Source organism: Eschscholzia californica, unplaced genomic scaffold, assembly GCF_041429995.1.
Source record: "Eschscholzia californica isolate CP2 unplaced genomic scaffold, dmEscCali1.0.p SCAF_2, whole genome shotgun sequence".
NCBI lineage: Eukaryota > Viridiplantae > Streptophyta > Magnoliopsida > Ranunculales > Papaveraceae > Eschscholzia > Eschscholzia californica.
Window position 1 is genome coordinate 49,433,234 of NW_028238309.1, and position 26,527 is coordinate 49,459,760.

At 37.4% G+C, this 26,527-nt stretch overlaps 2 protein-coding genes across 9 annotated transcripts; both read right to left on the minus strand.

The window, feature by feature from the left end:
* Positions 1-3,194: 3,194 nt before the first annotated feature.
* Positions 3,195-16,520, minus strand: LOC147558673 (uncharacterized). Of its 6 annotated transcripts, none has more exons than XM_086660399.1 (19): positions 16,439-16,520; positions 15,733-15,871; positions 15,442-15,548; positions 14,114-14,229; positions 13,777-14,040; positions 13,588-13,685; positions 12,998-13,160; positions 12,803-12,913; positions 11,650-12,705; positions 11,412-11,564; positions 11,234-11,333; positions 11,049-11,143; positions 10,753-10,944; positions 10,593-10,649; positions 10,419-10,490; positions 10,204-10,302; positions 9,992-10,123; positions 9,649-9,822; positions 3,195-3,814 (listed from the first exon to the last, which is right to left on the minus strand). In XM_086660399.1, the coding sequence occupies exons 3-19, from the start codon at positions 15,509-15,511 to the stop codon at positions 3,644-3,646; spliced, it is 3,123 nt and encodes a 1,040-aa protein (XP_086516525.1). In that variant the 5' UTR covers positions 15,512-15,548; positions 15,733-15,871; positions 16,439-16,520; the 3' UTR covers positions 3,195-3,643. The 6 variants fall into 6 exon arrangements, with proteins under 6 accessions (XP_086516525.1, XP_086516528.1, XP_086516526.1 ...); XM_086660402.1 differs by having other exon boundaries at positions 15,672-15,858; positions 16,439-16,493; XM_086660400.1 differs by having other exon boundaries at positions 15,442-15,566; positions 15,672-15,858; positions 16,439-16,478.
* A 2,526-nt stretch (positions 16,521-19,046) lies between these two features.
* On the minus strand, positions 19,047-22,974 carry LOC147558674 (myosin-binding protein 7-like). 3 transcript variants are annotated; one of them, XM_086660408.1, is made up of 4 exons: positions 22,451-22,749; positions 20,707-22,114; positions 19,579-19,625; positions 19,047-19,492 (listed from the first exon to the last, which is right to left on the minus strand). In XM_086660408.1, the coding sequence occupies exons 2-4, from the start codon at positions 22,072-22,074 to the stop codon at positions 19,384-19,386; spliced, it is 1,524 nt and encodes a 507-aa protein (XP_086516534.1). In that variant the 5' UTR covers positions 22,075-22,114; positions 22,451-22,749; the 3' UTR covers positions 19,047-19,383. The 3 variants fall into 3 exon arrangements, with proteins under 3 accessions (XP_086516534.1, XP_086516533.1, XP_086516532.1); XM_086660407.1 differs by having other exon boundaries at positions 20,707-22,365; positions 22,451-22,744; XM_086660406.1 differs by having other exon boundaries at positions 20,707-22,974.
* Positions 22,975-26,527: the final 3,553 nt, after the last annotated feature.

Here is a 26,527-nt window from a genome sequence, read left to right on the forward strand (position 1 = left end):
TTTTTATTATCACGCGTTTTCCTTACATGTACACCACAAGCACATGTAAACTCTGTAAATTGATTGTTTCGTTTTGAAGAAGTTAAAAGCAACTCTTAGAGTAATCCAACATTTCCTTAATGGAAAAAGATAAAAAAAAACAATTAATATTTATGACGCAGGACACTTGTTAGAAAAATCGCTTTTATACACCTATCCCACTATAATAATTATCTTAGCAATAATATTGACCTTGCTATGACTAGACTATTACATATTTTGCAACTATTCAATTCTTAACATCAAAACAGATGATATAAATGGTGCAAAAGTAAATGCAACAAGTAGTGGAGGTTTTACGTCCCCATAGTTCGATTGTGACGTCCAATATTTCAAAAAATAGTGCCTAACGTTATTTTCTAGTTCTTGACATCTTTTATCTTGTTATGTCATTCAAGGAGATAATAAGAAAATTTTATGTGGTATAAATAGTTCTACTTAGTTGTCTAGAAAACTTTATACTCCATTATATATTGTTAATAAAAACTCAATGGAGACACGTCAAGAAATTTAAATTTTTTAAGTATATGTTGATGAAATACTCTTTAGGTGATTAGATGGGATCGACAACTGACAAGTAACTGGTTAGACAAGCCAAAAAAGGTAAACATGATTATTATAGTAAGACTGAGGAACGAGAGTGGAGAGACACCCCCATACTACGCGATCTTATGAGTGTTAGGATAGTCCATAGTAAACAATGAGTATGTCCATTGATCTAGTTACCAACATTATATTTTGGGTCTCTCAACTTATTGTATTGAGTTGGGTATGTGGTGTTCTTTTATTTTTTCCAAGTCCAATCTGAGTAGATTCAAATCGAAGAACAACATAAGTTTATTCTTCGACTTGTCTGAGTGGTTGATTTGGGATGATTCTTAGTCCGTCTGAATCGTACGAATCAAATTCACAGAGTGAGAAGATAAAAAAAAAACATCTAGAATGTTTCGAGGACCATAGGTGATTACGTCAAGTAGCGATTGAAAAATAGAACTATGGTAGTTCTAAGTTCGAAAGACTGATCCATGCTATCAGTGTTAGAGTAGTCAAAATAGAATACGAGTACTCGGTTAACTCTAATGATCAAGAATATCATATCTCGGGCCTATCAACTTAGCTTTCATTAGTTTAGTTTTGGGTTGGGTCTTCATAAACATCGATAGTGTGTTTGTTTTTTTTCCCAAGTCAAATCTGAATAGACCTAACTCAAAGTTCAACACTTGTTTTACTTGTCTAACTGGTTGATTTGTGATAATTTTTAGGTCATCTGAATCAGACGAGTCGGATTTATTTTTTCCTGTTGAAAGGACGAGTCAGATTTACATAGTGAGAAGAAGAAAGAAACATGACCTAATAATTTTACCAGGATCATACGTGATTAGGCTAAGCAGCAATGTATAAAACCGTGGTAGAAGTTCAAAGGACCTAACCATGCTATCCGTCAAAGAAAACCAACACATGATAACACCCAACTTCGATATCTCAACAAAATTACTTCATTATTGTCATTTTTAATCTGTTTGATGTCGTCTTTCACTTTAATTACTTCCACTAACTTAAGTTTTCCCATCAATTTCTTAAACCTAAAATTTTCCTCTTTCTCTACATGTTAATGGACAATCGTGGTGGGTTCCCCGTGGAAAACTCGAACGTGTAACCTTTAATGGTAATATGTAATTGTACATAGCAATTAAGTTGAGTTGTATAATTACATAATAGGCTAAGGAAAGCAACTCCTCACATATATTGAGCTTACCTTTCATGTGAGTTGGTTCTTTAAAGATTATGATAGCGTGGAGCCTTGGACACACATATGACATATATTAATTGGAAAAGACAAATATCGGTTTATCACAAATCAAACTGTCCTTTTCATCGTTTTCATTGTCGATAATTACCCGAGTTATAATTTTGAGGTATTCAGGCAATAGGCATCAATCCATATTTGTATATATCTGAGGTATTCAGGGCATTAGTCTATATCAATCCGTCTATAATACAATGTTTATACAGATAGCATTTGTTCAAATAGTAAACGTACCGACAACGCAGTGACGGATTTTTATTTCAGTTTTGGGTACTTGGTTAAGATTTTCGTAAGATTATCTTGAGTTGTACTATGACATGGAACTTGTAGCATTGTTTCGTTCAAGTTGGTAGGATCTCGAGGTCTTGCGAAAAACATAACTTGTATCTCTAAATTTGAATTGTGGTTCTTATCATCTTCGTAATCCATGGTTGAAAGCTCTTGTCTACAAGATTAAACATTAAAGCTCAAGAGCTCTGGAAAAACATTCACAAGAATCAAAGATGGATTCGATTTTCTTCTCCTCAAAATCGAAGTGTCACAAAGATTTAATAATGGAAAGTGATATAAACTCATCGACGAAAGCTCCAGCGGAAATTTACATTACAAATATGAAATACCCAAGTAAATTAACGAAGGACAACATAGAAACTAGCATAAGGTTGCATCAACTAGGTTTCCAGCCGAATGCGTCAAGTAGTGCGAAAACGTGTTTGAATCATATTTCTGTAGGGAGGGGAAGGCCTACGCATCAACTGGAGCTCAGTTCCCACTTCCCCTACACTCATGGTTAATAGCCCAACCAGGATTAGTAGAAGATAAATACCTATAATCATCTTATAAATTTAAAGATTGATACCTTTGGCAATTTTAACTTTGTGGGTTTTAACATTACTGAAGGACAAGTTCTAGGTTAAATACCTATAATCACTCAATGTTACGACGAAGACCATATGACACAGGAAATTTATAACGAAAGTAAAAAGCCACAAAAAGCGCAAGAGATTTGTGTGGTCTTGCCGTCTTGTTGATGAGATCTACTCTACAAAGGCACGATAATTTTCACTACGAGTGAAGAACAAGATTTCTTAAGGATTTTAATATTTGTAATTCACTAAAACCTAGGACTCAGTCGACTCTATCTCTCCCCTCAAAAACTGAAAAATGAGATTGCACACTTTACATTGATAACCCTAATTTGAAAGTGTGAGAGTTTAACAAGAGACACTACTCTGACTGTGTAGTTTGTTCTTCTCACACTCTTTGTTCCACGCGCATGATTTCTAGGGGTTTTTTGCTCGATGCATTCACTCAATACTTATATTTGTCCTTACCAAATGCGACAATATCAAAGAAATAAGAAATTTCATTGCCACACCTTGAGTATATGATTCCAATGCGTCTTGAGATCTTTTTCATTAAAAAAATTCACGCTAACAAACAACTAAATACGCCTCACCAAACAGGGATAGGCCCTACACAAAATACACAACATCCGTTGTATGATCGGGTGGATAACCGAACCACGGCATATATGTTAAGACTCCCTTGCGGCACCATGGGTGACCTTTACACGAAACTAGGATAAGTGGAGTCGATTTCCATCAACCATGTTAACCATACACATTCCTGGCGAAAAGTTACTGACTGCCTCTGGGTAACACCCACAAAGTAGCGACATATTAGTCAAAATCTGAGCCATAGAATGTGAGGAACTTGCTCTAGTGATCCCGGATTGCTTCATTTCCTGCTAGAGAAAGGATTGCAATAGCTTGTAACAGAACCTGATTCTTCGCATTAGCTTGTTTTGATAGGAAAGCCCTTCCCTAGCTTTGAGCCAGTGGTTTCAGATCCAGGGACTGTAAGCAAGTTCCCATTATCGGACATGTAGAAATAGTTGTAGTTAATTCTAGTGATCAAATCAGCCAAATGAGGAAAGTGCCCCACATTGAGCTTGAAGGATAGTACCTAAACACAGTTAAGAGAAACAGTAAGTTAGGTATGAAACTAAAAGCTGCAAGGTTATATGTATCTAAGTAAAAGAATGTCTAATATCTGCATGATGAGGTTGCTTCTGTCGATGCATTTAGTTAAGTTTGCACTTTTTGTAACAAGAAAGTAGTATGCACAAGTCAAGATTAGACTGCACAAAGCCCCCTTTGACGCAGCGGAAAAACTGATAAAAGCCTTAGAACTCCGTCTAAAGACTATTGAACCGAAATTGATAACAAGAATACTAAAATACTGAATTTTATTGATTGAATGAATGACTGAAACAACTTCTAAGCCCTCATTATATAGACTTAGGGTTTCCTAATCTTGGTCAAACTCCAATAGAAAGTCCTAAAAATAAAATACTAGAATAGTAGTAATCCTAAACTGAAAATAATTACCAAAAATAGAAAAAAAAACTAGTAAAAGTCCGTTTTGAGGCCCTAAACGATGGAATTTGCCCCTCAAAGTGGGTCCGTTGTGGCGAAGCTACAACGAATGACCGGAACGCTATTTCGGACCATCCCTCAAAATTTCGTCCAATTCCGACACCCGTAGCTTCGATTTTGGCCGTTTTAGTCTGTCACCCTTGTATTTGGCCGCTTCGATCTCATCCATGTATTTCTCGGCCAATTCCTCTACATCAGTCTCCTCCACTTGAAAAGAACTCGACCTCGAGTGATTGTTAGGATAAAGTGGTGTATCTGGATAAAAGGTATAGATATCAGCAACATTGAAAGTATTTGAAATTCCCATGTCTTGAGGAAGATCCACCACATAAGCATTGTCATTGATTTTCTTCAAGATCTTGAATGGACCATACTTCTTAGGTTTCAATTTATTATATGTGCCTGCAGGAACACGCTCTTTTCGCAAGAAAATCATCACTTCATCTCCCTCCTTATATACCTTCTTTCGACGATGTTTATCGGCAGCTGCTTTGTTCTTAGCGTTAGTCTCCTCGAGGCGAAGTCGCACTTCGTCGTGCATTGTCTGAATTTGCTCGGCCATGTTTTCTGCTGCTATACTAACTCCTATTCCTTTGGGTAACTTCGCTAAATCTACAGCGTGATTAGGAGCTTTCACGTAAACGACAGAAAATGGAGTTCTTCCAGTTGCACTATGCACTGCATTGTTGTAGGCAAATTCTGCTTGAGGTAATGCATGATCCCATTGTTTGGGTTTATCACCACAGATACATCGAATCATGTTACCTAAAGTTCGGTTTGTTACCTCTGTCTGTCCATCTGTTTGAGGATGAGCTGTAGTACTTCTGTTTAAAGAAGTGCCGAACATCTTCCATAAGGTGACCCAAAAATGGGCTAAGAAACTTTGAGTCCCGGTCTGAAGTAATCGATTTGGGTACTCCATGTAGCTTGACAACTTCACGAAAAAACAATTTTGCTATATGGGTAGCATCCGAAGTCTTCCTACACGGAATAAAGTGAACCATCTTCGAAAACCTATCGACGACCACAAAAACTGAGTCTACTCCCCTTTGTGTACGAGGGAGTCCTAACACAAAATCCATGGATAAATCCTCCCAAATGGTTGCTGGAATGGGAAGAGGCATGTAAAGACCCGTATTTTGTGTCTGACCCTTTGAGACTTGACAAACATAACACTTCTGAACATAATTCCCCACATCTCTCTTCAACTTTGGCCAGAAATATCGACTGGATAAGCTCAGAACTGTTTTATCTCTTCCGAGATGTGCGTTTAATCCACTAGCGTGTAACTCGCGGATCAAATTTTCCCGTAGGGATGTTTTGGGAATGCATAAGCTGCTGCCCTTAAATAGGTAACCCTCTGAAATAAGATAATCTGCCACAGGTTGATCTTCCTTACACTTAGCCCAGATTTCTTTGAAGTCCTCATCATCTTCGTACAACTCTTTTAATACTTCAAAACCCACAACTTCTTGTGTTAACGTTACCAACAGTGTGGCACGTCTACTAAGTGCATCTGCGACTCTATTCGTTGCTCCAGATTTGTGTCGAATAACAAAGTTGAATTTCTGAATAAAAGTGGCCCACCTGATGTGCATCTTGTCTACTTGTTTCTGACTGTTAATGAATTTCAGGGCCTGATGATCTGAGTATAAGACAAACTCATTCTGGTACAAATAAACCTCCCAACGTTGTAAAGCTCGAACTACTGCATAAAACTCCTGGTCATAAGTACTCCACTTTTGTCGGGCTTCATTCAATTTCTCACTAAAGAAAGCTACAGGACGCCCTTCTTGTGATAAAACTGCTCCAATTCCTACCCCACTAGCATCACACTCGACTTCGAAAGGTTTATCAAAGTTGGGTAAGGCTAAGACCGGTGCATTGCATAATTTTTCCTTAATAAGGGAAAAGGCTTCGTCTGCTTCGACACCCCAGTCAAACTTTCCTTTCTTCATGCACTCAGTGATAGGTGCCATGATAGTGCTAAAATTCCGAATAAATCTTCGGTAAAAGGTGGCTAATCCATGAAAACTACGAACTTCAGTAACTGTTTTAGGAGTCGGCCACTCTTGTATAGCCTGTATCTTTTCGTTATCAACATGAATTCCTTCTGAACTTATTACAAAGCCTAGAAATATAAGACTATGTGTGAGGAAAGTACACTTCTTTAGATTCAGGTGTAATTCATTCTCCTGTAGAACCATCAATACCTTTCGGAGGTGTACGAGGTGTTCCGCCTCAGTTTTACTGAAAATAAGGATATCATCGAAATAAACAACAACGAATTTTCCAGTAATACAAGGTTCAAGTACCTGGTTCATCACTCGCATGAAGGTGCTGGGAGCATTGCTAAGACCGAAGGGCATGACCAACCATTCATACAGTCCATCTTTACTTTTGAAAGCCGTTTTCCATTCATCTCCTGGTCGGATTCTGATCTGATGATATCCACTCCTCAAATCAATCTTGGAAAAGATTTGGGAGCCCTCTAATTTATCCAACATATCCTCTAGTCGTGGAATTGGAAAACGGTATTTCACAGTTATTTTGTTGATAGCTCGACTGTCCACACACATTCTCCAACTTCCATCTTTCTTTGGAATCAATAAAGCAGGTACAGCACAAGGACTCATGCTTGGGCGGATGAATCCTTTACTGAGTAATTCTTCGATCTTCTCTCTTAAAATCTCATCTTCCTTCGGACTCATACGGTAATGTCTCATATTAGGCAAGCTGGCTCCTGGAATGAAGTCGATATGATGTTGTACGTCCCTAAGAGGAGGTAGCTTTTCAGGTAAATCTTCAGCAATGATTTCCTGAAACTCTCCCAGTATTCCCTCAACCTGTTCTGGAATTTGGATTGGCGGCTTATGTACTCCTTCTTCCACTGCTGCCTTAACGACAATGGCATAGACTCCTTGCGCTTCCTTCACATCAGCAAAGACTTCGTCCTCTGACCTGCTCAATGTAAGAAAAGTTTCTTTAGATGAGGATGTAGGTGAAATACTTTTAACCTTACTTCCTTGGGGCACCATGAGAATCTTATGTCCCTCCCAATCGAATGTATAAGTGTTGGATCGGCCTCTGAAGGTACAATCGGTGTCCCATTGCCATGGTCGTCCTAGAAGAACATGACTAGCATCCATATCGGTCACATCACATACGACTTCCTGTTTGTAGTACTTTCCGATAGAGATAGGAACTCGACACGTCTTGACAATTTTCTTAACATGTCCCGGTTCTATCCAACCAATGGTGTATGGTGATGGATTATCTTCCACGGGTAATTGTAGATGCTCAACAAGTTTTCTAGAAATAAAATTCTCAAAACTTGCGGAGTCAATGATTAGAGAACACACTTTTCCTTTGATAGTACATTCAGATCGGAAGATCTTTTTCCGTTGGCTACGATCTTCCTTCATTGGTGTGAGTAAGACTGGATGAATCATGCAAGCTACTCGTTCACCTTCCTCTTCGGCACATTCATAACCCTCATAATCTTCACCACCATCTTCGTCTTCTTCCGGAAAACCATCTTCTCTATTATCTGCCACGACGTTCACTGACCTTCTGTTCCTTCCTTGGGGACAATTACTTGACGTGTGGTCGATTTCTTGACAGGAGTAGCACTTAGTCCCACGAAATTTTGTATATGGATTTGGATTGGCTCCTGTGTTAGCTGGGGGTCTCTGATTAGCAGTACTGGAGCTGCTTCTTGTCACGTTTCGTGGGGGTTCAGTATTTTCCCCGAGTCCCTTGCTCTTTTCAGCAGTCAATCGAGGTTGTTCGTCTCTTCTGAATCCTGAATTGAATCCTGAATTTCGACGATCTTTCTCCCAGGATTCCGCCTTTAGTGCTAAATTGTACGCGTCCTGGATAGTCCAAACCGTAACCAATCCAATCTTTTCCCTTAGATTAAATTTTAAACCATTCATAAAACGATCCACTAACACGTTATTTGATTCTGTCAATTGTTCCATCCTATTTCTCTGGGCCAATCTTGAAAACTCCTCGTAGTACTCTCCCACCGAACGCAACCCTTGTTTACAATTTTGGTAGATCCTGAACAAGTGTTGTTGATAATCAGGGGGTAAGAACCTCTCCCTCAAGTGTTCTTTCATAGATGGCCAATTCTGGATTGGAGCCTTTCCTTGCCCCTTTCTTTGACGTTGTAATTCATCCCACCAAACCGCAGCACTTCCTTTGAGTCTACAAGCGATAATGTTTACCATCTGTTCGCCAGGAACAGTATAGGACATATCCACTTGTCGTTCCACCTCATGTAGCCAATCAAGGAACTCTTCGATCGGCAAATAGCCACTGAAGATTGGAATTTCTGCCTTGATTTTGTATTCATCATAATCTCTGCGCGGGTAATGTTGGTTAGGATAATAGTTACCATCACGTTCTTGGTTGCCAGCATATTGTTGAAGTATTTGTGGTCTGCCTTCGTTTCCATTAACAGGTTGGTTGTGGGCGAATCCCTCAACACGTTCTCTGTTAATAGGTTGCCTAGGGTTTATGTTGACATTCAGGTTGTTAATCATCTCCATCATCTGATTTAGTTGATGACTCAAACCGTCAACTTTTACCCACAAAGCATCGTTACCTCGTTCACCGTCGAGGTTTGCGTTTCTAGCTTCGTCTTCTGCCATTAAGCCAGGAGAAACCTCGCTCTTGATGCCAACTGACGCAGCGGAAAAACTGATAAAAGCCTTAGAACTCCGTCTAAAGACTATTGAACCGAAATTGATAACAAGAATACTAAAATACTGAATTTTATTGATTGAATGAATGACTGAAACAACTTCTAAGCCCTCATTATATAGACTTAGGGTTTCCTAATCTTGGTCAAACTCCAATAGAAAGTCCTAAAAATAAAATACTAGAATAGTAGTAATCCTAAACTGAAAATAATTACCAAAAATAGAAAAAAAACTAGTAAAAGTCCGTTTTGAGGCCCTAAACGATGGAATTTGCCCCTCAAAGTGGGTCCGTTGTGGCGAAGCGACAACGAATGACCGGAACGCTATTTCGGACCATCCCTCAAAATTTCGTCCAATTCCGACACCCGTAGCTTCGATTTTGGCCGTTTTAGTCTGTCACCCTTGTATTTGGCCGCTTCGATCTCATCCATGTATTTCTCGGCCAATTCCTCTACATCACCCTTATAAGTGCCTTAGAATTGGAACCCTCTTTTCTTCTATCTGGTTTTCTCACCTCTCCTCTCCAAACCAGATAGAGATATGGATGATATGATAAAGGTGTTAGCCTATCATATCATGTGTGCGTCCGAAAGAATGGAGTACAATTTATGTAAATATAAGCCGAATGAAACACAAGGAAGTAGAAGAATACTCTGAGAAGAAAGGCAATGCAATCATCAAACTGTTTCTCAATTCGATCCACTTCCATCTCACATCTAGCTTTGATAGCGAGAGCTGCTCCACCACTACTAAGTGTCTGCTGAATGGAATAGAATTCGAGAGCCAATCTAAGGATACTTTTGACCCGACTTGCAATCAAAGCCCACTGCATTTTGCGAACACCAATAACATGTCTCAGTAAGTTACCAGTATCAAGATTGTCTTTTTTTTTACGTTTTAGAATACTGGAGCCCATAAACGGATCTTTTTTGAAAAGTTAAAACCTTAAAATAGACTTAAGCTCTGAAAGAAAAGAAAAAAGAAATTCAACTTACAAACTTATCTGGAACCACAAAGCACTGACGCTGAATAGACGATAGATAGGCCTCATGAACTTCTATAACTTCATCAAGGGAACCAGCAGACGCCATACCTTCACAGAGTTCAATCCATGCACTGTGAAAAACCTGTATATTCAGTCCAAGAACGATTAGATTGAAAACTTTCCTCCTTAAGTAGAGTATTGAGACAAATTTTTTATTTTTACCCTGTCCATGACATACTGATGAAAGGCATCAACAAAATGGAGGAGCTTCTGCTCCACCAGCCAGTGGCGTTTGCGGTTGACTGCTGAACTGCCTCTACCCTGCATAATAAACTCCCAATATAAAGCACATGCTCTGAAAAATGATTGTGCAATCACAACTCCAGCCAGTTAAAATTTTCAAAGCAAAGCATGGGGAAAGTCCAAGTATGTCGAACCTTCCACATCCACCTACGAGCTTTGTCAAGGACATACTTTGCCCGCTTCACCTTCAACAAGAAACCCATCACCTAAATCCAACACAAATATCAAATGATCTGGACTGTACTTGAGGACAACCCTTGTAGTTGTAGAGAAGCAAAACAAAATATTTGGGAATGACAAATTTATACCTGATTATACTTCTTAATTGCCTCTGTGTTTGCAATAAGTTCAAGAGGCCAAGAAACCTGTCATAACATATACCATCCTCCACTTAAAAGGATGAGCTTTGAGAGATATGATGATTCCAAGTCCAACCTATAAATAATCAAGATTTTGAAAGATACTCACCTTGTAAGTAAAATTCAGCAAATCAAGGGCATCAATACCAAAATTATTGTTGCGGCTTTTAAGGTTATTGGAGGCAAAGCTTGATGCAGTGTTTTGCTCATTGATATCAGAACCTTCTTGCTTTGTGATTGAAACGACCAAAGAATCCGGACCACTTAAAAGCATTCCATCAGAGGAGTTTCTGATGGACTCCTGTATTAATCAAATATACTGTGATTACTGCCAGGTTAAAAGATATGCACCTTTAACTACCAGCGAGCTCAAGTTCTCAACTATGGCGACATACAATCACAAACCTGTAATACGCCATTCAGCTCAAACTCGTCATCCCAGGATTCCCCCTTGTCCAGTTTATCAAAAAGAACCGTCAGAAACTGTTGCAGCAGATCACCTAACATCGTAAATATCAGTGAAATGTTAGAATAAAATATCCTTTAGAAATAAGCAACCAAACCTTATAAGTTGAAAAACTAGAAATTACCGGATCCTAGTAAGTAAATAGCACGTAAAACTCCAAGCTCATCCATCAACATCCAACCATTCATCAAATTCAATAAAATACGTTTTCCCACATAATCCACCTGCAATATAACATCATAACAAGTTAAACAGACAGGCACACTGACTTGTGGGAATTCTGGAGTTTTATAGACATTTACCTGTTTCTTTACGTAAACAATGAGGGACTCCTGCATAATAACAACAGGAAGTGGGGTGCCCTTTGGTTTGGTGTCTTGAATCCACTTAAGAATTTTTGATGTGAGGGTGCTATTTCTCTGGAAAGGCAAAAGCTCTGAAATAGAGAGATCGTCCTGTACAAAAATGGTAAGGGCATGTTAGAAGAGCCATTGAAATTACACTAGATGAGAAACTATTTAAGAGCTACAACTAAAGCACCTGGAAAGGAGGAAGAAGATTTGGAAAGGGACACAAGACTTCTAAGGTTTTTATGTCATTTTCTGAACGATTAAACTCGGATTCACCAAAAGGAAAACCAAACATATAGTCTGTCTCCTTGAGTGCATGGGGTACTCCATCAATTCCACCAAATATTGCATCTCGTAAGCTCTCATCATTTAAGGATGGAAGGTGATAACTTCTATGTATTTCTAGTTCGTCCACAAAGTTGTTGTTGCTACTAAGAAAGGTGCGGCAAACTGTAATCATCGGATTTTCGGGACAGAATAATTGTGTAAGGGGCTGACTTTCTGCAGATTCCAAAGTTATGTTCTCTTCATTGACTTCTGCTAAGCAGTCAAAATCTTTCATGGAAGATTCTGGGCGAATCATTCCTTGCTGTAGCATTGCATCCTGCAGGAACTTAAACCAGATCTTCTCTGAACATACTGAAGGTACTGGGGTGTCATTAGTGTCTTGATAACTCTTCTTTTTACCCATGGATGACTCAAATAATAGCTCGAGATTTGGTTCCCTTCGCTCATCCTGCACAAAGTACATAGAGACATGGCTACCGTCACCTATAAGACCAGCCAGTGATACACAAAAAACCTCTGATAGAGTTAGCCCCCCAATGCTTGTCCTTGGATTCTTCTCACTTGATTTCTGACCAACTCCAGACCTTTCAAAAACATCACTATCAGGATCTTCAGAACTGCGCAGTGAAGAATATTCTCTAGGGTTGTGCCGGATCAGTTGCAATGATTTACCAGCAGAGACAATGGCCTTGGCTATATCCTTCAGAAAAACAGGACAAACTTCAAGGCCTGACAAGCTTCGGTCTTTTCCTCTTGCCGAACTAGATGAAAGGATGGGTTCTTTATCAGTCATTTCCTTACTGTCATTTCTCATGGATCCACCATCATTGCCTCTTCCTATGGTAGAGGTCCCAGGAGCAACATTTCTGAACTGTGATCTCAAAAGGTAGCTCTTATCCCAGAACTCAGCCTGACTGATATGGTTGATAGCAATTCCATTGTTGGCATAAAAGAACAGCTGCAAAGAAAATATTCAGACAATCACGAGTAGTCAACATTTCCCAATCATAAATAAATGAGTCAAACTACAGATACAGATCATGTAACGCAATTACCTCCTCAAATGGATCGTCAAGATTTCCATCATAGAGCCAAGAATCAAGTGCTTCAATATAGGGCAATATACTTCCTACAAGTAAATATAATAGCATATGGTAGGCTTCCTCCTGAAATTAGCAAGATAACTAATTTAAAACCATATAGATGCACAATACAAAGCTTAAACTATGGAGCACAAGATGTTTCGCAACCTCGCCACCTTCCACGAGACTAACTTCATTTAACTTCATGTAGAGATGATCAAGGATATGAGCAGCTATTTCGGCAGCTGGAATAGATGGTTCAAGGTTCAAATCTGAACCAGGTATTGCATCATGCACTACTTGCAGCAGAAATTCGGCTCCAGAGCACAAACTGTGAAACCATGTATACCAGTGAGGCAGTGAGAGACCAAACAAATAGTGTAATTCAAAGACCAACAGTGACCCGCAAAAGGAGCCTACATAACTGATGTGGATCAGCCGAGCTCAAGAGGGATACTTCACCCTGATCCCAGCTGAGAACAAGAGGGCAGCAACCCACTTTCTATTTTCTGTTTTGATTGCTCTTAGTTAATAATTCCTAACTGTAGGATTTCTTTTCTTGTCTATTTTTTATTCCTAGACTATTTACAAATTATGTCTACTGGTAACAGAGACTTGTTCAGCAAGTAGAAAATTAGTATTAGACCCTCATTGGACATTCTGCTGTCATATTTAAATTGATAATTCATTACGTAAAGCGCGTCAATTATTTTCAGGATTTTGAAATAAATCTATGTGAATATAGTGAAGGGGATCACCTTGACATAGCATTTGCCAGACTTAGAAGTGTGCTTGTGGTCCCAATAGTAGAACTCACCACCTTCTTTTCCTCCTCTAGAGCAAGTGTACGGAACCTCTTCTCACAGAATGAAGTCAGTTATTTTTCTCTAGACAGTACATGTTTAAGACAAAAATTACATCATACATTATGTAGCGCGCATATATACCTTTAGCCATGCAGAGACTGAATTTGCAAAGGCCTTCAGAGTAGGAACTGATCTCAAAGAAGACTTGTCCACCTTGTTTATGAAAGCTTCTACCAACTGTAAGCATGTTGCACTATATACAAACTGGCTGAGAATGCCATTGAGACTTGCTTGAGTAAGATGACTTAAATATATCCCACTTTTGGAACGAAATTTTTGGGTCTTTTCATCCCAGTAAAATAGAGAACTGGAAAACCCTTGTAGCATTTGTAAGATACCCCGTACCTAAAATACAACAAAGCATGATAAGGCATCACAAACTTGAAGTTCAAATTCCATTATAAAGGCTCACATATACCAGTTCAATTTCATTTGTCCTCAATGTGGAGGATGGCGCTGCAAATGTAACACCCTCTGAGAATATGCAACAAAGCCGGTCGACTAAACTTTGAGGAACTTCAACCTTTCTATCATCTGATGGAAAGAAACAGAGAGTATGTAATTTGAAATACAATGAGGTCATGATAAACTTTCTTTCTCCCACTCAGTACAATGTTATGATTTAAGAAAGAGGCTGCAATGCTTTCAATGGACCATGCAAACACTGAGCACAGCCGGCACCCTTACAAAAAGAATCTCGAATGTGATAACCATAATACAAGTAGAAGAACTCTAATCACTCTTTATATGCCTCCCAAAAATGCTGTTGCATGATGAGACGCTTATAATGGTCACCGGGGAAATCTGAAAGCTAGGAGGGTTAGGAATTCAGTGGCCTACGTCATATTATGATCTACTTGAGCTGGTCAATCTAGTGATTTGGGGTCTAGCAGTCTAGATAAAAGTATCAAATTGACTTGAGTTGCTGGGCTTTGATAAATTACGATCTACAATTGGAAAAATAAAAGCATAATTTTGAAACTTTATTATTAGAAAATGTTAGCTAAAAAAGAACATAGAAAACCAAAAACCATATTCTTTGTTTTCTAATGTAATGCGCCATATTCAATTTTGCATCTTCTGTTTACAATTGCACAACAGACTGAGCAAGCTGCAAAATGAGCTCGAGACTGCAATTACGGGAAGGAAAATTTGAGGGGAAATAGTCTCAAATAAGCATTTTATATTGAAAGATTAAACGTTTTCCTTTATCTTGTTCGTCTCAAGGAAAAATAGCTGGTAAAATGTTTTCTAGCAATTTACTTGCACTATTGTAGGAAAGAAAATCAGGATGGATTTAAGATTGAGAATTCTTAAAAAGAAATAAAAAAGTTAATGGAAAAACGAAAGGGAAGAGAGATTTTCTTAGTGAAGCAGATTTCGACTGGAGATATCACAGTTTTACCAATTTTGGGGGGGAAATATTGAACAGACAAGTTCTTTCCTTACCCTAAAGACCTACCAAACACATGGAAAATACTACTTCTAGGTGAAGAATCTACCCTTTTTTGCTATCAAAAATGCTGATCAAACACAACATTTCACAGGCAGCTAATCAGCTCAGCCTTTTATCAAAATCTTCAAACTGATAAATGAGAAGTAAATCAATGGAACACTGGAATTAAGGTTCTGGAACAAACAATTTTAAGACCTAGGGCATTAATGAAACTACAGTTTAAGTGTTACAAGTCAGTTTTAATTAATTGAACTCAAAGAAAGAGATGAATTCAGAAATCAAACAAGTACCTTTTTGGATCTTTTCAAGAGTTTTAGATAATAAGTAATGATGAGAATCGAACGTTTCCGCATCCACCATGACTGATCGACGCGATTTTCACTCCCAAGCACAATCCCTGAGTATAACAAGAAGACTACAAAATAAAATCCAAATGATCAGAACCTCAGAATTCACTGAAAGACTGTGTGCATTTGTGTAGAAGTAAGAAAAGTAAAGAGATTTTAGGGTTTCGGATGACCTGTTTCTCTCTACTGAATCTTTCTATCAGGCTGGCAATGCACCAACTGAGAAACCATTACTTGGAGCTCTTTCTGAAGAAAGGTAATTTTATTTTGCCTCCAAAATTTTCTAACTAAAATTGGGGGAAAGTTGTTCGGGTGGTCATTTAGTAGTTCATGTACGCCCCAGAGGCCCAGTGTATGCTTCTACATGTTGGGGCTTGGGACTGAGTCACTGAGAGCAACTCCAACGTGGGGCTCGGGCTCCCAATTTTAGGAGCCCCTGAATTTTGGGAGCCCCGGGGCTTTCCTCAATTCCAACGTCGGGCTCCCAACCGGGGCTCCCAAATCAATATATTATACGTGTGCGAAGTATGTGTGCGAAATTTTGATTTTAAATTTCGACTATAAATTATTAGATTTCGACTATGAATTAAAATGTGATATTATTCGAGAGAGATAATTTCAAAAAGATAAACACAAAAAAAACACAAAAATAAAAATTAGAGAAAAATACTTAAAAAAGTAGTATTTAAAATAATAAGATTATTAAAAAAAAAAATTAGTTTAAAAAAAAATTAAAAAAATTTAAAAAAAATAAAATAAGGTGGGGTGGATCCCCTTTTTAGGGGATCCACCCCAAATATGGCCGTTGGAGCTCCCAACGGCCATATTTTGGGGGCTGGGAGCCCCCAGCCCCGGGGCTCCGGGGTTGGAGGGCTGGGGCTGGGGCTGGGGCTCCCAAAATTTGAATTGGGAGCCCCAGCCCCCCCAACGTTGGACATGCTCTGAGGGCAGTCTGATTCTCAAGCTGGACTATAGAATTATTGTGCTAATCGGACAAACATAAGTACTGGGTCATGAGTTTGGGATACGAAGATTTTATTTTTTGAGTTTAGAACATTAATTAACTTTGACTAACTTTACCATCCAAAAGGTAATAACCTCTAACAAATCTTAACGTTAGTTAACTCTAGTAATAAAAAGTGAGAAGCCCCCAACACTAGTGTTTTAAACTTTTACACCACAAACAGTAACTCTTAAATTCAAATCTCCAAACACCGGTATTGTAAAAAAAATTCACAAATATTCAAAATAGAAATAGGAACTTAATTACATCCATAAAATCTGTTTACATAAATCAGCTGATGGAACTCCCTTCATCTCAAGAGATATGAAAGGGATTCATGTGAAAATCTCATAAATATTTACATCTTTCACGACTCTTTCTATATTTTCTCTCTCTATCCTCTCACTGTCCGAATGATGGAAATGGTTTGTTTCGCTGAAACCCCCTCCGTCTTAGATGGAGGAGGAGGGTTTCAATGAAATCTTGAAACTCTCGAGAAAGTTTCTCCTAAAACCTTTCCCCTTCATCTCAGGTGGAGGTGGTTCTGACGAAGAGGAACCCTTCCTTTGCTGAAGCGAGAAGAGAGAATGGTAAGATTTTTTTTTCCATCCAAAATCTTGGATTCTTTATTCTCCAAAGTCGCATCCTAAATTTAATTTCTTTTGATATTTCTAAACGAACGTAAACTTACTTTAATATTGATAGACGTTATATTTTAACATTACTAAGATGCATAAATGTTTGCTTACAAACAAACAAATCTTTACATGTTCTTCTTTTTAGATAATTTGTGCTTTAATGAATGGACGAATGCATACCGTCAAATTTTTTGATAATAGATTCAGCGACACGTAAGATTATGCATAAAGTTTATGAATTTATGTGATTATGCATATTTATGTGTATATGTTTCTGGATGTAAATTGACTTTTTATTTATATTTCGAATATTTATGGAAAAAAATTGCAAGAACGTAACGGGCATCTGAACTAAGAAATTAGTGTTGGCATTGCACTTTTTGTGACTAACGGGAGAATTAACTAGCGTGAAAAGTTGTTAGACGTGGTTACATATTTTTTTTTTATCAGGTTAGCCAATGCCCCAGACTAAAAAGAGAGCATCTTCATGGTCCAAATTCAAATAACATTTTCATACTCCAAACTCATCACTGAGTACTTGTGTTTCCCCATTTGCAAAATAACTCGCTATATTACTAGGGAATTGTAATTTTCTTCTCCTCGAGTAATTGATGCTTAAATTCACTGCGAGGTCCCGCCTTACCTGAGGTCGGAAAGTGGGATCTCGTCCTTCTGGGGAGACGGACAGACTTGTGTTCCACAGGTCCTGGAGGCAGCCTCGGCACGCAGGTGTTCCGCAATTTGATGATTTTTTACTATCGGCCACTGCCGTGCAGGCCACGCAGCGCGACACGTGCCAGTCTATACTCCGGTGACCAATACGTGGACAACTGAAATTCTTATATGGACAAATGATATTAGGTGTACAACGGAAATTCTTATGCGGACAAACTTGACCTAATTTCTGAACAAAACCATCTCTATAACTAGTCTAACGATTATATGATATGATTGGGATTAAAATGATTAAAACCCTATATCCTTTAACAGTGTCGTATGCCTCCTAAACATTTCTTCCACCATGGTAACAATTCCTCACATCTTTGAATTTCACTGAGGTAACCGAATATATCAGAGAATACAATTGAATCTTCAAACCTCTATAAATCGGCAAAGAACTCAAATTGTGAGAGTATTTGATGCAGAGAGTTGATCTAATGCTGGAAAGTCGAGGAATTGTTACTGAATTAAGTACGGCAGCGATTGATGATGAACTAGATTAACTAATCTAGGGTTATAGGTGAGTTGGATAGATCTAGAGATAGAAAGTACTTTAGGTTGTGAGATCAGAAAGGGATGAAGAAGAATTATGTATGTAGAGAAGAAAATGAAATGATGAAGAGAAATCAGTGGAAATCGAAACCAAACCTTGTCCCGATTTAAACAACTAATTTGGTGAAAATTAAAGAACATGAAACGATTAGGCTGCCATGGACAAAGATACAGATGATGAAGGAGAGAATTATTTTTACACCCGATATGGTTGTCCACGTAAAATTTTGTTTGTCCATATATTGGTGGCCTATACTCCCCCTCCCTCAAATTTCTTCTCCTATAATTTGTAGGAGTAGATCAAGTAAAGGTAGTTCTTGAATGCCTTCTAGAGTCTTTTATATCCAAGACTTTCATTCTTTGATCTACTCTTGTCAGTTGAGTGTGAGTATTAATCTCAAGACCCTTGTGCCTTGGTGTGCACACGAAAAAAGACAAGTGAATTTTGTTGCTTCACACATGGCCTTTGAGCTCTGAGCTCTGACTGGGGTATGGATTCAAGTATAATAGAGTAGTCTTAAATAACAGGTACATTGGGGAACTCAAGAATGAGGTGTTTTATCTGATTACTATGCTAAAGAGTCTTTGAGAAATGAAAACCGGTTAAAAAGTTACATACTAAGGAAAATAGATTGTTGGGTGAAATCAAACAATCAATATCGAACCTGTCTTTGAAAATAGAAGCATTGTAACATGTTACAGGGGTATAACTTTCGACCAGCACCTTACTGCATTCATGCCCGCCCACTTAAACCTTTGAAATATATTCTTAAACCTGTATGAAAAATGATGTACAAGAAAAATACTGCACAAAAAACCCAACTCCCAATCCTGCACTCAAACTGAGTCCAGGAAAAAAATACCCTACTTCTAAAGGGGAGACTATAAACACAAATCCACACGACAAACAAATCTAGGGGAGCATTGGCTCTAAAGAGCTGGTGAGACAACAACTTCGAAAAACTTTCAGTTTTAACATTTGATTTGAGCCCTTGTTAGACATCTCCATTGTCTCATATTGGGTCCTCTGTCAAGCAACAATAATAGTCCCGCATTGCTGGCGGATAATCCAAATGTATACCTGTTACGTTTGAGGCACTTGTGAGCCTTTCGTGATATCAAGTGAAGATTGATAATTGACATAATAACAAGGAGAGAATTGCTTACTTGCTTCGCTGAGCTTTACTTCTCCAGAAAATGAAGGATACCATCCACTGAACATAGAGCAATAAAGAATTGTCAGCATATGATTAAAGCAACTATTAGAGTAATTACTACAAAATCATTAAGCAAAAAATTAGTTTTTAATACAAGTCTTTAAGTTATCCAAAAGAAGTCAGAATAATCCCCGACAATGTATACGTTATGATTTACAAGCAAATTTATGTCTGAAATAGAACAGCAAAAAAAGGGAATATTTTTTTAATAAAAGCAAAATAATCAACTAAATATAAGGAGAGAAAGCACACTTAAGCACTCAAACGGCGGGATATTTCAACATGTCGAACGCTTCCTCAACCTACTATCTTGCCCCCTTAAGCGCGCTACACATTATGAGAATTACGGGCTTAGCTCTCATTATCCATAAAGTGGTAAAACACAAACATTTTGTACCATGTACAAGAGATCGAATGGAAATAATTAATCCAGTGATGATTTAATTTGTCTCGAGATCGGATTAGTTTGAGTGGGAAATGTTGGAGAACTCAGCTAACTCATACTCATCTCCCTAAAAACAGGAAATTTTGATATAAGCTATAAAAGTTAAATCATATGGAAGAAAGATTGAGACGAAAGTTCTATATCATATGGGGCGTCGAAATAGAAGGAATCATTAAAGGCAATTTGTTTAATAAACTAATAATAAGTTCTAGGAATGAAAACCACCAGAAACCGATACAATCACGTAAGAGACTATTACTACCGGCACTTAATTAAATACAGTATTTCCTTTTCATGTGGTCTTTAATTTGGAATGAGTCCCTAGGCGACGAGTTTCACATAGGCGACGAGTTTCACGTAATAGAGATTTTCCATCATGGCATGATTAACTCTTGTTCTAAAGAAGAAGTTATTAAAGGATTCCAACTAATTAACCATGACATAAATTACTAATTCTGAAACTGGTGGGTCAAAAGATAGAAAATTGTTATCGACAGACACAAGGGCCTAAAAAAGAAAACTTGCTATGCTACAACATGCAAAGATTAAGTATAGATATGACAAATACAACAGATAGTAAGTAAGACTAGATGCAAGAGAACTAGACTTGATCAGCATATAAAGGAAAAGTACCTTCAGTGCTGAAATGACGGAGAAGCTCCCAGACAATGATGTTTTCCTCACTGGCATCCTTCTTTCTGGCGCCAAATCTTTATAGATATGCTGAGCTATTTCTCTTAGTAAGACCAACTGAGCTTTCTCAGTTCGCATGGAAATAATAGCTTCCTTCATTGATTCCCTGTCCGCCTCGAGCAATTGAAGTCTCATATAAAGTCTCTTTATATCTATATCCCCTACATCAGACTGATTCAGCGACCCTCTTGGAGTAGTAACATGATCTTCACAAACCCCACCAGAAGTTCTGGGTCTTGAGGAATTGTTATTATGTGCTTCGTGATAGATGGAGTCAACTGTATATACCCGATCGCTCATGTCATCCCCGAGGTCAGATGCATTTTCAACCTTTTTCAAATCTGTGTTGTCCTCTGTTTGAGAGGCATCATCAACCTTTTTGAAGCTGCTACTGGCCATTGGACTTCCTTTCTGGTAATAATCCTGACCAATCTCTTTAACAAACCCTGAAAGTGAACTTGAACTATCCCCTGATAACCTTCTACCAAGCTTTGGTCTTCTGGGGGATTGCTCAGTTACTCCTTGTTCTAGGACAAACTTTGGGCTACTTTTGGGGGTTTCACCAAATGTTGCTTGAGGGATTTCACCGGAACCGGAACGAGGAGTGGCACCAGAATGAGCAATTTCAACAGAATCATATTTCTCGGAATCAGCGATATCCTCAAGATCTATAGGATCATGGGTCTCATTTATATTGCATCTTAGTGGAGGATAATCTAAAGGAGGGAACCCAAAATGGGCATCATTATTCTCGGGCATGCTGGTGGTACGCCTATAAGCACTTCTGTTGCCTTCAACCTCTTCTTCTGTGAGACCATAACTCAACATCCTATGCTTATACATCTCAACCTCAGAACTAAGAGATTCTACGATTTCTTCTCCCCTAACCAACATATCTTCTAGAGCAAGAAGCTCTTCCTGATCATGAGCCATTTTCTCCTCCGCATATCGTCTAAATTGCCGAGCTTCCATCTGTATCTCAGCCTTTTCCCTCTGCAATCTCAATATCATCGACATAGCCTCATTAGCTGCTGATTCCGACGCATTTCTTTCCTCCTCCAATTCAGTATAAAGCTCTTGCAAAGTTTCTTGCTGGATACTTAGTGTCTCTCTTAGGGCTACACATTCATTCTCAACTTCAACTCTAGCAACTGTGTTTTCAGAACCAGATGATCCATCTTGTTTTTCAACCTGCTCGAATTTCCTCTTAAAAGTTCGCGGCCAAGTGGTATTTAATGAACTGGTAATGAGTGAACAATTACAACCACAAGTAGAACATTCCATTGGATTACTTGAAGACAATTCCATAATTACTGAATTTGTATTTCACAGGCATCAAACTGTAACCCTAATTCAATTCAGTTCAACCAAATTAACTCAACTTATATAGAAAAATACATAAACTGGAGGAGATTATGATTCCTCCATAAAAGTACATATTCCTCTAACTCATTGAAATTCCCGAATCAGATCATTTTAATCTCCCAAAGAAAACTCAATAAAACCCTAATTATTACTAACTTCCGGATCAAATTAAATAAAAAAACAAGTTCTTCGCCTCCTCCTTCTTGAACAAGGAACGGATGAATCCAAGCCGTTCTAATTAAATTCAGAATCAAATCAATATATCTTGATCCACAAACGATACTGATCAAAAATCAGAATAACAAGAATTTCTGCTTACCTTGAATGAAATTCGAATCCTGAAGAACCGAAGAAGGTCAAAGATGATGACTCAAAATGGAACTTTTTCCCTTTAGTTCTAGAATTTACGAACTTGCGAATAATCGGAGCTGATAAATTCATCTACGATTCCGGAAGACGAATAAATCGGGAATCAGTAAGAATGTCGTCTGAATAGAGCAGGGAGAGAAAGAGAGAACTTCGAAACCCTAGATTTATATGATTTTTATTTTCCTTCTCATTTTTTGATTTGGTCGTCCCCTTTTCTCTCGCAGAAAGACGACGGGAGCGAGAGAGAGTGAGACAGGCAGGTGCTAGGGATTTAGTCGTGCTGCTGATTTGATGTCGCAACCAAATTAACATACTGTGGGTCCGGCTCGCAGACTTCCACCTTTGTGAGATATTTTATATGATGTCGCAATGGTTGATTGTTTTAAGATGATTTACTCGAAGTTGCCGTCGGAGAAGACAGAGAAACCCTTGATAAGAAAGGGGAAAAGGAAATGATTAAAAAGTTCTTAATGTGATGGGGATGGGATGTGATGGGGAAAGCTCACTTTACCTAGTTATCATTCTTAGCTAATGACTGATTAATTAGATAAAATAGGATTTAGATCTTAGCTAATGACTGATTAATTAGATAAAATAGGATTTAGATCAGTAAAGAAATCAGTAAGATTGGATATTTGAACAATTTTTCATGTGATGGGAATTTATAATGTTTATTATGTACAATTAAAATTTGACAAAAAGATTTACAAAAGGGCATTTGTGTATTTTGGCATGAGATCATGTATATGTTGTACTACCAAACAAACTCAATTGGATGTTTGTTTCTGTTTTTGCGAATGACTTGAAAATTAATCCAACAGATAAAAGAAGAAATATATTCGTTCTATAACGTCAACATCCCTTAAGTAGCAAACAAACACAAATGAGCCCCAATTGAACGGTTTTAAATGTCAGCCACCGTTAACCGCCTTATAGTGATTCCTAATAAAACCAAGAGGTCTTAGGTCGTAACAACTCACAATTGGGTACTCTTCTGAAAATTAAGAGGTCTTACACTCACGTCTTTATGAAAGCGTATTTTTCTCTCGCAATTTATTATACGTAACTATAAACGATTCATCATCTTGTCTCTTAGATGTGTTTAGCATATATCTATTATATAAAACAGAAGGGAAAACGATAACTGGGACAAACATCCTTATTTAATTATGCATATTGTCTAGAAGTCCTTCTCAAAATTTAAAATATAGTCCTTCGTAGAAATAAAGTTACCTATTTAAAAAAATATAGTTACCTATTTAAAAAACAACAATCCTTTCCTTCTTACAAATAAAATAACTAATTTAAGTAAATCTATTATATAAAACAGAAGGGAAAACGATGACTGGGACAAACATCATTTTTTAATAAAGGATATTGTCTAGAAGCCCTTCAAAATTTAAAATATAGTCCTTCGTAGAGATAAAGTTACCTATTAAAAAAAACAATAATCGTTTCCTTCTTAGAAATTAAAATAACTAATTTAAGAAATAAAGGAACAAAATAAATTTCAAGCGTTAAAATAAGAAATTGAAATCTCTCTCTCTCTCCCAATAGAAGAATAACAAAATAATAACTAATAAAAATCTCTCTCTCAATAAAATATAACAATAAATTTCGTAACATTTGATTGATACAAGTGTTCGTGCCGTAGGGCACGGGATATACACTAGTATATATATATATGCTACACTATCAAACAAACTCAATTGGATGTTTGTTTCTGTTTTGAGAATGACTTTGAAAATTAATCCAACAGATAAGATGTACCATATTCGTTCTACAACCTCGACATCCCTTAAGCAACAAACAAACACAATCTGCCGCAATTGAACGGTTTTAATATGTCAGCAACCATTAACCGCCTTACAGTGATTCCTAATAAACCCAAGAGTTCTTAGGTCAAACAGTAACAATTGGGTACTCTTCAAGACGCGAACAACTTTTGGTTGGAGTGGTAAGAAGTATAGTCTTCCACCTTAGAAGTCAAGGGTTCAAGACACGTTGAACAATTCAAAAAAAAAGAAATCGAATACTCTTCTGAAAATTAAGAGGTCTTACACTCAAATCTTTATGAAAACATACTTTTCTCTCGAAATTTATCATATGTAACTATAAATAGTGCTAAATAAAGTCGCTATAGTTTGATAGTCCGCTTAGGATCTATATCTAGTACTCCTTGTGGTTTATTATTTTTCACTATTAGCCTTTAGGATAGATCTCCACTTCATATGGCAGTTTTGTACTTATTTTATGATTTATCACGCCTCATCTTCTCTATTAGATGTGTTTGGGTTCAACAAAAAAAATAATATTAGATGTGCTTTTTTGTTGAGAGAAAATATTAGATGTGTTTGGTATTTCAACTTCTAATGGAAAGGAATTAATTTGAGTCTTCATAGTGATAAATGGCAATAATAAACTAATGAATCACGCGTCTCCACTATTTCATTAGAGAAAGCAATTTGGATGGCGATAAACACTTGAAGTAGAAAGTGAAAATGAAAATAAAGAAGAACAAATTAGTATATACCGAGAAGATTAAAAAGTCAAGAGTCCGAGTTGTCAAACTAAACCAAACAAGATTTTTTACATCTCCCACGATAGATTTGGTTATTGATATTTTTTGGTAAAGCACTAATTTACTTTTTTTTATTTTTGAGTAAAACAATAATTTGTCGATTTTCACTTTTTTACCGCTTTTACAAGTTGTACATGACATAACAGGAGAATATGATGAATATTATGTGCAATTCATTTTATTTTTCTAGTGCACATTGCAAGGTTATGGTTAGAAGCTTGGCTTCCTTAATTTTGGATTTGGAGTCCTCAATTAAGGAAGATTAAAATAGATTGTTCAATTGGGCCGGCTTTATTGAGGAATCGGTCTTTAGAAGGAAGTTTTTGAGGTCCATTCATATGGGCTAGCCGTCTTGAAATATTTTTAAAATCGAGGTGTTTTAGTTGAAGTCTTAGTAATCTACCCATCTTAAAGTAAAATTAATAATTTGATAAAACTATCTCAAATTAAAACTAGTGAAATAAACCTTCAAAGTTGCTTCAATAATTGAAATGTCAATACTTTTACATCTTAATGGGAAGTTTTATCCTCAATAAAAAAAGGGCTGAAAGTGATATTAATGGGCCAGTTACAACCTGTGACAATTTTTGTTTGGGGAAAGTAGGAATTGTTTTATTTTCCCACTAATTGTTGTAAGGGAAAAGAAAAACATGAACATTATTTCCTTTCTATTGACTGATTACGAAGTTGATATGATCCATATCAAAGTTGACAAAGTTTTTATCGCAAGAGATATGATTTTTTTATGGGTAGGAAGAAAAACAATTTGAAGGTAATAACTCGCTTTTTCTTTGACATTATTTGTAGTACTAGTAGAGTAAGAGTGCCACTAAAATTGCAGTCTTGCCGAGTAAGTTCCAACTCATTTTCAACAAATTGTTTGGTTGGGATGTTTGTAATTTAAAGGTGTAATCATATTTAACATTTTTTAAGTGCTAACATGCCAACCACTATTAGTTTTTGTATAAGATAACAACTGGTCAAAGATTTTTCCCTTTAATAACGATCCACTTTGGCAGCCTAATTATCCGAAAATAATATATCAGGCATCACCTAAAGTCCAATTTCGAACACAAACTTCTGTAAATCTGTGTGTAATTGTCTATACCAACCAAGTTAAAAGACCTAGTAGGGCATGCTATTTGGCCCGAAATTGAAAGTCGATCACAGATCGAAAGTTGATGTGACTGGCTCCCTGATCGGGCCATGTGGAGAGAGATTTGACTCGACCAATAAGAACAAGTCACATCAGCCTTCGACATGTGGTCGGTCTCCAATTTCACACCAAATAGTATTTCTGATCCCATATTGTATTTCTACAATGTTAGAGTAGAATAAGGAATCGTATCAATTTCACTTTAATAGGATTTCATCCTCTATTGGTGGGAGTTCTAGATTTGAATCCTGTTTTTTTTTTTTGTTGAGAGAGATTTGAATCCTGTTAAA